General features: G+C 35.0%; 1 protein-coding gene across 2 annotated transcripts; it reads right to left on the bottom strand.

Annotated features, from left to right (window-relative positions):
• Positions 1-26: 26 nt before the first annotated feature.
• LOC136798709 (tRNA (32-2'-O)-methyltransferase regulator THADA-like) lies at positions 27-12644 on the bottom strand. 2 transcript variants are annotated; one of them, XM_067055364.1, is made up of 17 exons: positions 12530-12644; positions 12182-12273; positions 11801-11913; positions 11062-11167; positions 10888-10954; positions 10556-10588; positions 10258-10306; positions 8742-10008; positions 6354-8251; positions 5670-6022; positions 4663-5045; positions 4134-4196; positions 3935-3975; positions 1681-1747; positions 1203-1338; positions 799-912; positions 27-601 (listed from the first exon to the last, which is right to left on the bottom strand). In XM_067055364.1, exons 1-17 carry the CDS (start codon positions 12615-12617, stop codon positions 156-158), a joined length of 5316 nt encoding a protein of 1771 aa, XP_066911465.1. In that variant the 5' UTR covers positions 12618-12644; the 3' UTR covers positions 27-155. The 2 variants fall into 2 exon arrangements, with proteins under 2 accessions (XP_066911465.1, XP_066911466.1); XM_067055365.1 differs by having other exon boundaries at positions 805-912.
• Positions 12645-15668: the final 3024 nt, after the last annotated feature.

The raw sequence follows: 15668 nt of genomic DNA, 5'->3' as shown, positions 1-15668 counted from the left end.
AGTTTTATCAAAGATAAGTGACCGAATTTGTAGACGAAATATTTTTTGAAATAAAATTTGAATTTGGATATTCTAATTAATAAATTTATAATAAAGCTAGTTGTAAAAATATAAAATTCAAAAAATGTAAAATTTCAAAGCCTATTCTAAAATTATTAAAATATATCACGAATTTTATTGACCAAAATAGTCAGTTTATCGTTACCTTTATTATTATTCTCTCCAATGTATTCCAAAACAATATTTTTATCTTTTTCTGTCCATTCTGGTCTGTGTTTTATACTATTGATAAATCGATCTAATATCCGGATGGAATACTCAAGTATCATTTGATCATCCCAGTACGGGTTATCCTTGCCTTGCTCAAAGACCACAAACGGTTGGTAAACGGATGTGACCTCGTTCGTCAACAGACTAGAAATAGTTCTTTCATCTTTTACACCTCTTTGCTGAAACCAATTCATAGCATTTTGATTTTTCTGGAGTCCAACAAGAAACAAGAAACCAAGAGACGGATTTCTCTTTAGGGATTGGTAGATGTTTTCGTATAAAACATGGTGTAAGATGTATCTGGGCTGTGGAGTCGATTTCTCGTCATCAACTATAGTAAAAAGTAAAAAAAGAGAAATCGTTCAAGATCAAAACTAATTGTAAAGCTGGGGTCCCAGGGTCTGTGACACAGGGGTGTTGTGTTTAAATAGAATCGATATTCACTATAACTGTGGTTGATCCTAAAGCAATGAAGCGAGAAGTATAAAAGAGTTTTAAAACCAGGGCAAAGCGATGGCAAGAACTTACGGTTACCGTGTGAAGAATACGCTTTGTGGATTTCCTGCGCCGCATGACGGCGTATATCTGCATCACAGTCGTTCAACAAGTTTAACGCACAATAATACAATTGGTAGTGATTGACTATCAAGTAAAAAAAAAACGAAGAAAAATTAACCTAATTTCTGAAATGTGAACTTCGATTGTTCTTAACGGCCAATTCTACTATGCCATTCACGCTTTCTTTTGACACTGATTACAACCAGCTGTATCAGAGGTTCAGAGGGTAGCATGGAGGCAGTTAAATCTCTAAGATTGGTTGATGTTTTCCCAGTTGTTCTTTTTTTAGCAAAATCGAGTCTCGTGTTCTTGTAGAAAATTTAAAATCAATTAAAATAATTTTTGGCCAGCTTGAACTAAAATAAATGACTTACTTGGTTCCAAGCATGCGTGTTCTGCCAATAAACACAACATTCCCGCCATGTTATAGCGCACCGCATCACTCTGCTCCGGTAATGAACATTGAAACACATAGCTCCAAATGTGGTTTAGTCGCTCCTTTGAGCCATCCTATAAGGTAAATTTTAAATCTAACTATTCATTTCAACCAAATATAAACTGCGTACCTCGAGCAAGTAGCAGGTCTATGTTTTTTTTGTGACGGGGTCGGTTAGATTTTGATTTGTCTAGATCCTGATCAACTGAGGACAACGGTAAACAAGAACTTTTACAGTCCTCGATGTTGCGGGTCAAAATTGCGGGTCATTCCAAATCGTTTCAGTCACTCCACCGTCCTCCGGAGTACAAATACAAAAACTCGCTAATCCCCAAGAGGAGGAAAAGGTGACTTCAGATTGTGATGGAGTTGGTTCCGTAAAATGTAACTTTTAGGTCAATCAAAAGATTTAATACCTTTCCAACGTCGTCATATTTCAACATCAATGATATCAGAGAGAGGCATGATAAGATTTCTTCTTCCCTGTGATAAAAGAATAGCACGGATTGCACGATTTTATTCAATTTTACTATAGTCAAATTCGAATTACTAGAGGGTAGATATATCACTCAGTGATAGAAAACTACTTTAAGAGCAGAAACTTTCGCGAGTAGAAACTTTCACGAGGTTGCAATATCGCGAAATTTCGCGAATTTAACTTTCGCGAATTTAACTTTTGGAACGATTTCAGCGGATATAACTTTCGCGAATTTTAGACGGTTATTTGATTTTGCAGGCAAAGAAGCGATAAAACTTTGAAAAAACTGAAAACTGAGTATAAAATAGAAAATAACAAGTGAAACTTTTATGGACCTACCTGGTTATGCATTTAACACATATATAATTGTTATCTACGTGAGTATGAACGTTAAACAATCATTCAGAACAAAAATAGTGACGATTTATTAAAATTAGTCGTTTGTTTCTTATAAAAAAAACGTTTAGAAACCAAAATTTCATGCTCTTGAAATATTCTTTCATATTCAAGACTTCGTGAGCATAAAAAGACATCTATCTCATCAAAAAATTGAGTAATTTGGCTAAGAACATTGATGTATGCTTATTAATAGTGATTCTTATAGATAAAGATCCGTTTTTTGAGCTGAAAAATTTTTTTACAAAAATCTGCTTGACCCATCTTTTACCTACTTTCATGCAAAAAATTAGAAAAAAAACAACGATCCAATATTTCACAAAGTCCCTTTTTTTAGCAGTTTTTTGGCCCAAATTTGCCCAAAAACATTTTTTTTCGAAAATCGGGCTCAGTCACATTCGAGGGTTTATAGTTAAGCATCTTTGTGCAAAAAATCATAAAGAATGAAAGAGCCAATCTCGAGAAAATCTAATACCTAAGTAATTGATAATGTGCTTATAAAAAAATATCGAATTTGGCCAGTTTTTCTATAAAAACACGCCAAGCAACCAAAATTTCATGTCTAAACACACATATGCTTCAAAAGTAAGCCCTCGTGAGCAAAAAAAACATCTATCTCATAAAAAAATTGAGTAATTTGACTAAGAACATTGATGTATGCTTATTAATAGTGATTCTTATAGATAAACATACGTTTTTTGAGCCAACAAATTTTTTTTGCAAAAATCTGCTTGAGCCATCTTTTACCTATGATGGTACCCTACTTTCATGCAAAAAATTAGAAAAAATAAATGATCCAATTTTTCAAAGTCCAAAAACCCATTTTATGGCCGTTTTTTGGCCCAAATTTGCCCAAAAACATTTTTTTTTCGAAAATCAGGCTCCGTCACATTCGAGGGGTTATAGTTATGCATCTTTGTGCAAAAAATCATAAAAAATGAAAGAGCCAATCTCGAGAAAAGCTAATACCTAATATAATGTGCTTATAAAAAAATATCGAATTTGGCCAGTTTTCCTATAAAAACACGACAAGCAACCAAAATTTCATGTCTAAACACACATATTCTTCAAAAGTAAGCCCTCATGAGCAAAAAAAACTTCTATCTCATAAAGAAATTGAGTAATTTGACTAAGAACATTGATGTATGCTTATTAATAGTGATTCTTATAGATAAACATGCGTTTTTTAAGCCAAATAAATTTTTTTGCAAAAATCTGCTTGAGCCATCTTTTACCTATGATGGTACCCTACTTTCATGCAAAAAATCAAAAAAATTTAATGATCCAGTTTTTCACAAAGTCCAAAAAACCCGTTTTTTAGCCGTTTTTTGGCCCAAATTTGCCCAAAAAATTTTTTTTTCGAAAATCGGGCTCCGTCACATTTTGGCCACCACTGTTTTGCACCTTTGTACCAAAAATCAAATGATTCCTATGATTCAATCTCGAGAAAAGCTGGTAACGAACGGACGGACGAACGGACAGAGGTGAATTTATAGGACCTTCACCCCACCGGGGTAGGTCCAAAATGTACTTTTCGCAGAAAAAACTTTTGCGAATTTCTCGTGTAGTTCCTTACTTGGCAGAAACTTTTGCGAAAAGGGCAAGAATCGCAAAAATCGCGAAAGTTTCTGCCCTTAAAGTAGTATCGGGTCACTCATTTATATATAAGAGAAGTGATATCTTGCTTCGAAATTGCTTGAGGTAAAAGTTCTTACCACACCCACATTAAAACCACAGTCTATTCTTTCTCAAAAGAATACCATTTGTGGTCTATTGTAAAATATAACATTAAGTACCTTTGTCTTTCGATAGGTTTGGTCATGCATTTCTTGAATATCTGAATAAGGAAAGGGGAAGAGATTCTTTACTTCATGATTATATGTGACTTATTTTGTGATAAGATAGAATGTCAAATAGTTGAAAGATTGAAATATCTGAAATATTTTAAAAGTGAAAAATTTTATCTGTAGTTTGTTTGTAGGTGCCGTAACTCACCTCCAACAACTGTTTACCATTCACCAACGTACTTGAAAGAGAAGTAGTGAATAACGATAGAATCTGAAAAAAAAGAAGAGAAAACCACTGTAACGAGGCAAGTTGCCAAATCGCCAAATCGCGTCATTAAAATTATGCTGGCTTGATGAGTGTTAGAATGATATGAGCTCTCCCCTCTGGGGAATGGGTCCTACTCCATACGAAGTAGGAAGTCCTCCCTTTTAAAGTTGGAACGATTAGTGCTGTCCAGACACCGCTGGTCCTGTGCACGCGAGACACAGATACCACGATGCATAATGGATGAGTGACACCACACACCACAAATGTCTTGCATATCACCCACACTCTTGTATCCGAGTAGTGGTACCCAATTCCCCTCACATGGTATGGGTTGACCCGGGCGAAGGTGTGTTCACTTTCAAAGTGAACCGTCAGACCTCCCAGACGGGAGTTAAGAGCGATGATGACCACACCACTACGAGTGTTAGAATCATTGGAAGTTATTGTGATAATGAAAAAAGAAAGGAACCTTCGGAAATGCTCGATCCTTTGGTTCGACTTCTTGAACAAGTAAATGCAATAATCCGTCAGCCAGTCCTTCGAACGAAGATAATTTCACGTCATCTTTCTTGGCAGTAATTTCACCAACAACATCAGCATGTCTTAACCTCAACATGTACAGAAAAATATCAGCAACAGAGTTCACCGTGTTATCTTTGGCGTTGAATAACTTGACAAGATTTGATGCAAGTAGCTCGGCTTTCAATAACTCCATTATGAAGGCTGTTACACCACGCAGTAATAAGGCGTATCCAGCTGATGTATTCTCGTTAATGTCTTTCTTTTTGTGAGAGATTAACAGCAAAACACCTGTCTTTACGTATTCTTTTATGATACTGGTGGATTCTGCGTCTAAAAACAATGAGATTGTCATAAATACATACAATTAGAGCCACTTACCTCCAGTGGTTTCTCCTCAGAAAAAGTTCACAATTAGGATTCTGGAGGACATTTGAGAAAGTTACTTAGAACAATTTTGAAAATAACGTCGACAAAGTATAATGTAAAATCAAGTTAGAAGTGCCTCTGGTCAAAATTAGACTAGAGTCTACTTCTGACTGAACTTTGCTTTTTGATAATTTTTTTATGACGCTGAGTCCAGTGAAGTAGACTAGGAGCATTTGACGAGGTCGGCATTTTGGAGAAAAAAAATCCAAATAACAAAAAAGCTACTCGAAGATGAAAAATATGATTAAGAATGAGAAACAAACATCAATAACTGATTTTGAATCACTAATTTTCAAATAAAAATATTGCTTCGTTTTTTTTTTACCTGGAAAAACAACGAAAATCTGGCGGACTGTTTTACAGTCCGCCTAGGCAAAAGCATATTACTATATACTACCGGGCCACTTAATCGCGCCATCCAGTCTATAAAAAGCTTTAAATGGACCCCGGGCTAGGTCAAAAGCTGCTCTAAGACATTTTCGATAATGGAAATTGCCACATTTCAAAAAAAGTCAGTAGTTAACATACCATTAAGTCCGGTATTTGTTTGTAGCAACAGAATCACGATATCGAGTAGACATTTCTTGGAGATCGGGTTTACATTTGAATCGTTGAACAATCCAACAGTCTCTTTTAGAACGAGTTTCATCAAGAAGACAACATTAACCTGTCTCAAAGGTAAAGAAGCCCATTTTTTAATCAGTCTGAATAACTGTAACAAGCATCCGTGAATTGCATTCTGGTTAATAGTTCCTTCGTGGTGACGTTTGATATCTCCCAGAATCCTCTTTGTGACTGATTCAGCTCTTTCCAGGGAGACCAGTGGTACAAGAGCGTTTGCCGTCATCGTTCGAGTTTTGTATACAGGGTTGCCGCTTAAACTACAAACAAAGACTAGGGGTAGTTTTAAGTTGTGTACTTTATCGGAGCACCTAGTTGAATTGGAACTATGACTTAGAGCTTCGGTCTACGGGACAATCACCTAGTATATTTCTTTTGCAGTTATTTGAATGGTTAAGAAAACTAAGAAGTGGAAGTTAAGATTTTTCGATCCACGATTGAAAGCTTCTAAGATCTACGTTCGCTCTAAATAGGTTCGCCGAAATTCTTTAGGTGCCACCTTAAACCTATTTATAAGCCATGTGTATTGTTTCGCTTTTCAAGTCGTTTAATAGTTAAAGAAAATTTTACTTAAATGGAAAAAAATGATACCTGAGAATAGACTCCAGGAAGACATCCAATTTCATGAGTGAATCGGCCCCTTCGATAGTCGACGGATAAAGGTGCGAAAGCAAGAGAAGGATGGGGAACACACTTGGATGGAGTTGTGTATTTGATTCATTGGTGACGCTCATTAGCTTCGTTTTCTCGACCAGGTAAGGATACAGCTGAGGATAGCGTGAGAAGAACTCACGTCCGGTCATTTTGACTTTCTTGACACCAAAGATCCGTTGCATTAGGGAACTGAACAAGAGAGTGCATGAGTTTCGGATAGGCCATAATGATGATCCAAAACCATTTAAAGCGATCATGATTCCTTTCGCAACATAAGGGAACACATCCTCGCACATTTTCGCATCTTTGTAAAAAGCCCTCAGAACGTTGAGCGCAATGACTGTTTTGTTGATATCGTGTGTTTGAAGATGCTCGAAACATAACTCTGATAAAGAGCTCATCAAGAACGAAAAAGATGCTTTGCCATTGATCTCTGGTTCAGTTGAACACAAACTCTGCAAGTAGAAGGGTAGCCCAGCACTACGGCGTGTCACCTGTGCATTCTCCATGGGTTCGCTTGAAGTGAGATCTGCAATCAGGTCTTGAACAGCATTCAAAGGTAGCGTGCGTAAAGATTCGTCTCGGGAAATCCACAAGGTTGTGCAAAGCTTCAGGAAACCAATACTGGCTAATTCGTAAGCACCGGCGTGTTTAGATCTCAGCATAATGTTATTAAACATGTCCCACATATCAAGAAACATCTCATTGGATAGCAAACTATCCTGCGATGAAGGATCAACAAAATGACTGATAAACAATCCAAGAATTAGGGAGACTTCTTTCATTGATCGCCAACAACAAACAAGGATCATCCGAGCAACGTGAGCTTGTAAAACTGTATCGCCTCCATGCACACTCAATAGCTCAAATATATCTGATAAATTAACGTTACATAGCTGGCCTTCAGGTGCTTCGTTGGTGACGTAAGGTGAAACTAATTCAATGATGTCAAAACCTAGCTTGGTAAACTCGTTAACGAATTGATTGAAATCCTCTCTGTTAGATTTGACCGTCGAATGGTTTAGGTTCCATTGATGCGTTTGAAAGAGTAACCGGATAGCAAACAATGTACCATGAATGGGTGCATCCTGGGAAGCTTTGAGAAGACTCATCTTCATGATGCTAACTTGCTTCAAAAGGTGTTGGAATAGATTTTTCAACATGGTTAAACATGGATGACGGTCTTTGGCCGTGTCTCCAACATTTTCACTGAATGATAAAAAACAAAGTTGGTATGCAGCGACGGATGAAATATCAGGTTGTGGAGAGTATAAATTCTGTATAGCAGTATCTCCTAAAGAAAGCAGCTTTTCTTGCGAGAATTCTATAATGAAAAAAGGTTTCTTGGAGAAAATACTCAAAACAAGAAGCCTATTTGGATCGTAAGTGTCGTGAAGGCATTTCAGAAGCTTGGTTGTGTATGTCTGTTTGATGACGTCATCAATTGATATAGATTTGGTCACATCTGAGGAGATATTTTCACCAAGAAAGGTAGTGATGAGTGATATCAACTCCAGGGTGGTTGACATTTGGCAGTATGGTGCATCCAGGTACAGATTGTCGAAAACATGAGCAATAAACCAGGCAATGAAATCACTGTATAACTGAACAATTTGTGTTTTATTCGGTGAACGAGATTTGGTGATTTGGTACGTATGAGCGAATATACGAGTAAACACTTTCTTGAAGCAAACAACAGATTGTTGACGAAATGAGGGATTTTCAACAGCCATGTTGTATCGAAGAAACACTTTGATAAGTTCTATATCATCTTCACTGACATGGTCGGTCGTTTTGATTGAACTGCACACTAAAGATAATACATCAAGTCGTACCTGTGGGAAAGATGGAAGATGCGAGAGTTGATAAATATTCTCTATTCTGGAGTTCAAGTTTATAGAATATGTATGGGTTTAAATCGAATGTTAGGCTGTTTAGAGTAATATTCTTAAAAACGATCCAGCATGGAGAGTACTCATTGCGTTTGAAGCCCTAAAGGGGTTGGATGAGGATCTTCAACCTTTCTCAAGCAAAAAAAAGTGAAGCCTTAAGTTTACCCCAGATTTATAAACTTTGTTTGGAAATAAGCGTTTCCCATCAAGGAGTTTCGGAACTAGCCCTCAGGGTTTTGAGATCAATGAGAGTTCTAGTAAAATCTATGGGCTGAGTAACAAACTGGTGAAGGATCGTTAATAGGACATCTAAATATAAGGTAATATAAATCGAGTAGTAATAAAAAAAGTCATGCTTATCAAAAACTTTACAATAGAATGCGGTATTAATCATTGGCAGCGTTATCAGACAAGAAATAATTTTGAGTAATACCTGGTCATCAATATGTACAATACATTTTTTCAGCAAATCGAAATTCATCAATCCATTCCAGATATGACCTTCACTGGAGCTTCTCTTAATCTTAAAGATCTCCTGTGATACATTTTTCATACCACGTGCTGTTTTCAAAAACACAACAGCCGTGTAAAACTCAACCATTGAAGAGTTCACGTTGAACTCTGAAAGCAAATAATTCAAAACAAGTGGGTTGACTTTTAACATAGCTGGAACAATATAGTTGACCATATTGGATTTGGTATCTTTACAATCACTCATTAGCCCAACAGATATACCAGAAATCCAAGTTTTATTCCACTTAGATAGCGATTCGTTGCGAGACTGTAGCTCTTCCAAATGTTTCTTAGAAGCAGTCTTATATACATTGGTGGCGTGTGATGCTAAGTCGACATCACCAAGAAGTTCCAACAAGTCCTTTGGAAAAGTTGATCTGGTTGACAAGACAGATTTCATACTTGATATTTCACAAAGACTTGAAAGTACATTTAATTTCCCACGTGATTTGAAGTCATTGGTGACATATTTTTGAGTCAATTCTTCAACGATTGATCTTTTATTTGATTTTAACAGATACCCTAAACATTCTTTTAATGAAGCCGTCACACTGTGTCGCACTGTATCAATACCATGGTCAACATTAGTTATGAGAAAGGGTATTGCTGAATCGGTTATGACAGCAACATAAATGTTTTTCGAAATGATTGTTGTCACCCAAAGACAAAACGTTTTGAAAGAAAGAATCATTGTGTTCTTATCGGTACAATCACAACAGATCTTTTGAAGACTCAAGGAGAAGAGATCAACAGTACATTTTTTGCTCGATACTAATAAATAGCTCGGTAGTTTGACCAGGATGGCATGGAGAGTAACAACTACACAAGACATGCTCTTCATATTTTTGATAAACTCAACAACTGTACTGATAATGAAATCAACTAATGTATGTCCAGGAGGTGAAAAAGTCTCGCTGCTGAGATTAACCAATAGGTTCTCAATGAACCGGGAGAAATGCAGCAAGATGGCAGGAAAAACCATTGCAGCAGCATTTCGACATTCAATCAAAAAGCTTTCGTCAGCAACAATCTCTGATGCGGCTTGTGCGATTTGAAGAACAAGGTTTTCATTGAGACTCTGCAGGAGCATCGGGTTCTCACACTTTTGTAGAACTGAGATAATTGTTTTCAATGTAAATAAACAATTGTGAATCATTTGTGTTTGAATGACTGGCCCTTCATTATTTCTAAAAGAAAACATAAAGCTAGAAACAATCATACTTTAAAGTGTACATAGTTCAGAGCAGTTCAGAGTACATTGTTGGAATACTGATAAATGTTTTTGAGTTCTGACTTTTTTCTTTTATATTTTCCAGATTTCTTGTTATAATTTCATGTTGATATTGCCTGTGTGAAATACAAGAAGCCTGGTAATATTTCCGTCCTAAACAAGAATAGAATCTAGGTAAACCTTTAGAAAGAATACTAATTCATACCTTGCCATTTGCGTGAAAAGTTTCAAGGAACTACACAGAAAAGCAAGCACTAAAAGAAAGTAAAACAAAGCTTGAAAATCATTCTTTGACTTTGTCAAGAGAAAGACTCTTTTCAAAATACTTTTTAATCAGCTTTTATCAATTTTTTGAAATATTTTCCTATTTTTTACAATAAATAACATATGAAGTGATACAGTTGATCTCATGTTGTCTTCTGACCAACCACCAGAACCGTTGGAAAATGAATAAATTCAATAAATTCAGGTCAGTTAAAACATTAAATTTTCCCAACTCTTACCTGTATTTGCATTGTTTTGGATTACTTGATCACCTACGAAAAAAATAACAAGCGGTTATAATTCCTTTATAAATTTGTATTATTTATTGTTGATAGATTACTTGATCACCTACGAAAAAAATAACAAGCGGTTATAATTCCTTTATAAATTTGTATTATTTATGGATAGAACAAAGTTAGCTGAATGAAAAGTTTGGTTGAAAAATTTCAAACAAGACTCAGCTTATTCTTAACCTACTTCTGTATAACTTTCCACATTTTTATAAAGGATCAATATTTTGAGATCCAGGATCATCATTAACTAAGGTCCCCTCAATAATATAACATTTCACCTTTTACAAAATTCTCCATTAAAGAAGCAACCATTTCACATTTTTCTTTATCCTGTGTACCAATCAGCTAAATAAATAATAAATGGAAGTTAGCCAGAATAACATCACATAAAATATGCGTTAACCAAAAATTCCTATAACCTTATATAAATCAAGATAAATAAGAAAATATACCTCACTAGAATGGCATTTTGAACTATTATGAAGTGTTTCATTGATGAGTTGATTCATCACTTTGTGAAAGATAACATCATACTCTTTTGGGATACCACTTAGAAAGCTTAAAATAAAGGGTTAAAATCAAAATATGAATGTGAGATACAATAAATTTTACAAAACCAAGTTACTTACTTATCATCAAACAATTCTTAAAACTTGGCAACAAAAACCTGTTTGTTGAATCCAATCTTTCTGATTTGGTGCATCTTGTAATTCCTGCATTAATAACATGCATGCAAATATGAAATTTGTCTTTCTTTTTTGTCGTTTTTATGAAATTTGTTGTTCTTTTTGGCGATGGCTTCAGAAACAGTTTGGTTGCCTGTGGAGACCTGGCACAGTTTTGTGCTTGTATTTTGATTTGTGCTTGTATTTTGATTGCTTTAGAAATCTCAAGCAATCAATTTTTGAGAATTTTTATATCACGTTAAAAGGACAAAAAATCTTTTAGAGATGTAAAGATCGAAATTTTTCAACAAAAGGTTTTTAATTGTATCGTAACATTATGAGAAAAGGGATGTGAAGGTGTTATCTGCCTCTTGCCAACAATATAACAGAAAAGAGTCAGATCCAGCGTTATTAGCTACATCATACATGACATTATGAGAAGAGGTATGTATGTAAGGGGTATGTCTTCATTTTCAATGAAATTATTATGAATTTAGCATAACAATATTCTTAAAAACATTATTACCTTGAGAGTGTTCTCCTTAGTGGGTGCTTGCTTTTACAGTAAACAAAGAAACAACAAAGAATCTTTAATGTATTTTGTAAAACATCTTCATTTTGTTTGAGCTCTTTCAAAACCTAAATCAGAAATACAGAAAATGTTTATTGGTAAAAATATGAACATATGGTCCAAACGAATCAATCTTAAAACTTTGGGCCAAAGGCAAAAATTTTTGCTTGATACAACCTAAAATACCTAAAACAATACAACCTTTACTTCCTTAAGATAAGAGATTGAGCCCTCAGATGTAGTTTGAAAAACTAGGGTAATCATAGTTTATCCAATTGGTCAGCTCTAGTGTCATGCTTAGGTCAGCTTTATCATATCAAAAACCTTTGAACATACCTTTTTCAAAAGAAGGAGCTGATCTTTACCATTAGAAGGACATGCTATTATCCCTTTAAATTGATTGCAAACATCTTCTGACAAGTCCAACTCTATGAAAAAAAGAAATATTATGAGATATTATAATACAGACTGTAACAGACTGTAATTTTTGTTAATTTTATTTTAAGTAGGAAGGCTAAAGAGACTAAGACATCTTCATCAGAACCCCAGGTTTTCTTGTTTGAATCCCCTTGCCATCCATTTTATGTTTTTATAATAGCAAAGCTGACTCATTCTATTGCATAAACAACTACAAAATCATCAGATTACTGGGAGGACACTTTTATGAGAAAAAAGTAATTTTACCTGAAAGTTCTTTTTGCAAGAGATGCACGACATCTGAAGAGAATGACAAACTGGTTGGTGAATTTTTCTTTTTCAATCTATTACTCATGTTTCTTTTTGTTTTTAGTCACTGAAAGAAAAAAATATATGAGAATACTTCAACTCTCATGCCTCTCAAAAAACTCATATATCTTTCTTCAAATAATATTGAGAGAATTAGAACATTTTCTAGAATAAAAAAAGTAAAGCTCTCTTCCCCATGTCAAGAAGTCAGAGGAAAAATATTACATTTTAGTACCAGATTTATAATTAATTTTATAACTAAAGATCTGACTAAATTTTTCTAGATAATTTCAATAAAATAATGTTCAAATAGCATAAATGCAATATATACAATAACAAATACAAAGTTACCTACTGAAATTAAATAGGATTTTGTTTTATTTCTCCCCTACCGATTCCAAAACCTCTTCCAAAGCCCCTCCCTCTTCCTCTTGCTCTACCAGAACCTCTCCTTGATCCTCTACTTGTTGATCCAGTTTGTCTTGTTTTTCCAAGTTTGAATAATTGTTTTTCAATAGTATTTTGAATGTCAATTTTGTCAGGAATATGTACATATCGAATATTTTTTGCAACAATATGTACTTCTTCAAAATAAAGTTCTTCACCATTTGCCTTTTGAAATAAAGCTTTCTGCATTATCAAGTTCATAAAACCATCACAGTTTAGTATTCTACCGCAAACAATGGTTTCATTTCGAAGTTCAACTACAGTTTGGTTCCCAATACAACCACGAATCAAGCATATTAAAGTCTGTTCTGTTTTTGCCCTCTCTTTACCGGATAAACTGAGATGGGAGAACTGTTCTTTCTGTTGGTGATCTTTCAAAGCTACATTCTTTTCCATAGTTTGATCTAATTTCGATCCATAAAAACTAAAGTCTTATTCAAGAGCCTTTTTTAATCTTGAAATTTAAAAAAAATGTGTGAGTAAAGTAAAATTGTGGTTATAAGGTTTTAGCAAATATGGTTCATTGTGTTTGATTTGGTTCGACTTGTTCAATCAGGTTCAATCATTGATTTGATTGTGGGGGGCGTACGAGGTTTTGAATTACCGCCATCCCGGCCATTTTTTTGAAAATCACCGTTATCCCGGCCAAATTTTTCGAAAATACCGGTCCCGCTGTTTTTCCCATAAAATTCTAAGGGCTAGAAGTCAAAAATTCGGCAAAATGGAATAGAATGTGTATGAGGTCGATCACTATTTTTGTATTTTGTTTCGATTGCAAAATTTCAGCCTAATCAGACAATTTTAGAATTTTCTAGTCTGCCCCAAAGTTTAGCCTCGTTTTGAGGCTAAAACTTGTGACCACGCCCAAAGAAATCAAAACTTTGAAAAAATGAAAAAAAAAACAGATATCTGTAAAGCCGGAAGGGCTAGATCTGCGGCCTGGATCAAAAAGTGAAGCTCATTCTTGTTTGTCTCATCCTTGTTTGGGCATTCGTAGGATTTCCTACCAAAGTCACCTGACTAAAATCATGCAATTTCACTGGTTTGAGAGATGCGAAATAGCGTTTGCCGCCTACTTTTCTTGATCTCGCACTCCGAGAACAATGAAAATGCTAGATCCTATCCATCACCTCGAAATTCAATCAAGTCACAAAATTGTGCTTCATTTTTTTTGCTGGATAAAGGGTAAAGCTGCAAATCTAGCCCTTTGGGCTATGATAAACCATTGAATAAAAGAAACACCCCAGGGATTCACCCAAGGAACAAGAACAAGCGTGCAAAATTTCAGCCGACAATTCGACCATTTTTGTAGACTCCAGCCTAACCAAAAGTTTCCAGGTGACAGATGACAAGCTGATCGAATTCGAAAAAAAAACATTCAAAAATTCGAATCTTTGTCTGGTTTATCCTAGGCTACGGTGATATCTCCTGCGCTCTGGACGTAAAACTTCTTCTCTTCGAAGAGAAGCTCAAGTGGAACAAAGGAGATATGAAGTAGCCTAGTTTCTCCACGAACAAAACATGTTCATAAGAACCGGGCTTTATAAAGCCCTGTGCACATCTTTATTAACGTTTCAAATAAGTTTTTTTATGAAATGTAAGGTCCTTATTTTTGGGGTATTTTTCGCGTTTTTTCACCTTTGCTGACTCCTGTGACAAGCTTTTTTATAGTCCGAAAATTTTATGTACACCGTCTACATACGGCTTTTAGGCGAACACGAAAAAATTTTTTGTTTCCGGTCCACCGGGCGGGTGAAAATTTATTTCGTCGTCACCCGGCCACATTTTTTTCGTACATCATCGTTAGGGTTAGGGTTAGTTTGTTTGTTTGGAAAACTTTCGTGAATCAGTTTTTGAGGCGTGTGATTTATCGCACGTGATATTTTATATTCTACTGTAAAATGCACGCCTAGAAATCACTTGGAATGAAGGTTTTATCCTGATCATTGTTATAGAAATGAAATTTTATTCATCTCAAACTAAACCCTGCATTGTTTTTGTTAATTCTTGCTTGCAACTCAACTTTTAAGAATGTTTTTTTTTATATACCACTTGGTTTTTATAAAAGAACCATGCTGATTTGTGAGTAAAATAAATAGAAACATTCACAAAGTGGGGACTTTTCAGTAAGTAAACAGCTTTGTTTTTATAAAAGGAATCATGCTGACTTGTGAGTAAAATAAAAAGAAACATTCATAAAGTGAGGATTTAAAAAATTGGGTAAATGTTTCTCTAACTCTACTTTTTTCTCAAAAAAGTTCACTTCGTAATCACAGTTTGGAGCCTATAGCAATTGAAGATAAATATTCAAAATGAAAGAGAGTGTCCAGTTCTTAGAGATATTGTAACACAATTGAAAATATAAATGATGAAAATTAAGTATTTGAATAATCGCACGCCTAGACCACTACACGTTTTTTTTTTTATAAGGAACCTTAACTTTGCTCTGAGCCTGGAGTTCCTTATCTTTACAGAGAATTTCAGTCTCAAAGTTCCTTATCGAGTTCCTTACTACATAGGAAATTTTGAACTTTTTGCCCCTTGAAAGATCAAAATTTGGTCAAATTAGTCCCAATAAGGTACATTATTTTCAAATCCACTTATTCTCAGCCTGAGCAGTTCCTTAACAATTCCTTATTTTTTGAACCAT

The sequence above is a fragment of the Clytia hemisphaerica genome, unplaced genomic scaffold (genome assembly GCF_902728285.1).
Source record: "Clytia hemisphaerica strain Z4C2 unplaced genomic scaffold, Clytia hemisphaerica genome assembly, whole genome shotgun sequence".
Taxonomy (NCBI): domain Eukaryota; kingdom Metazoa; phylum Cnidaria; class Hydrozoa; order Leptothecata; family Clytiidae; genus Clytia; species Clytia hemisphaerica.
This window is presented reverse-complemented; position numbering and strand designations above follow the sequence as displayed.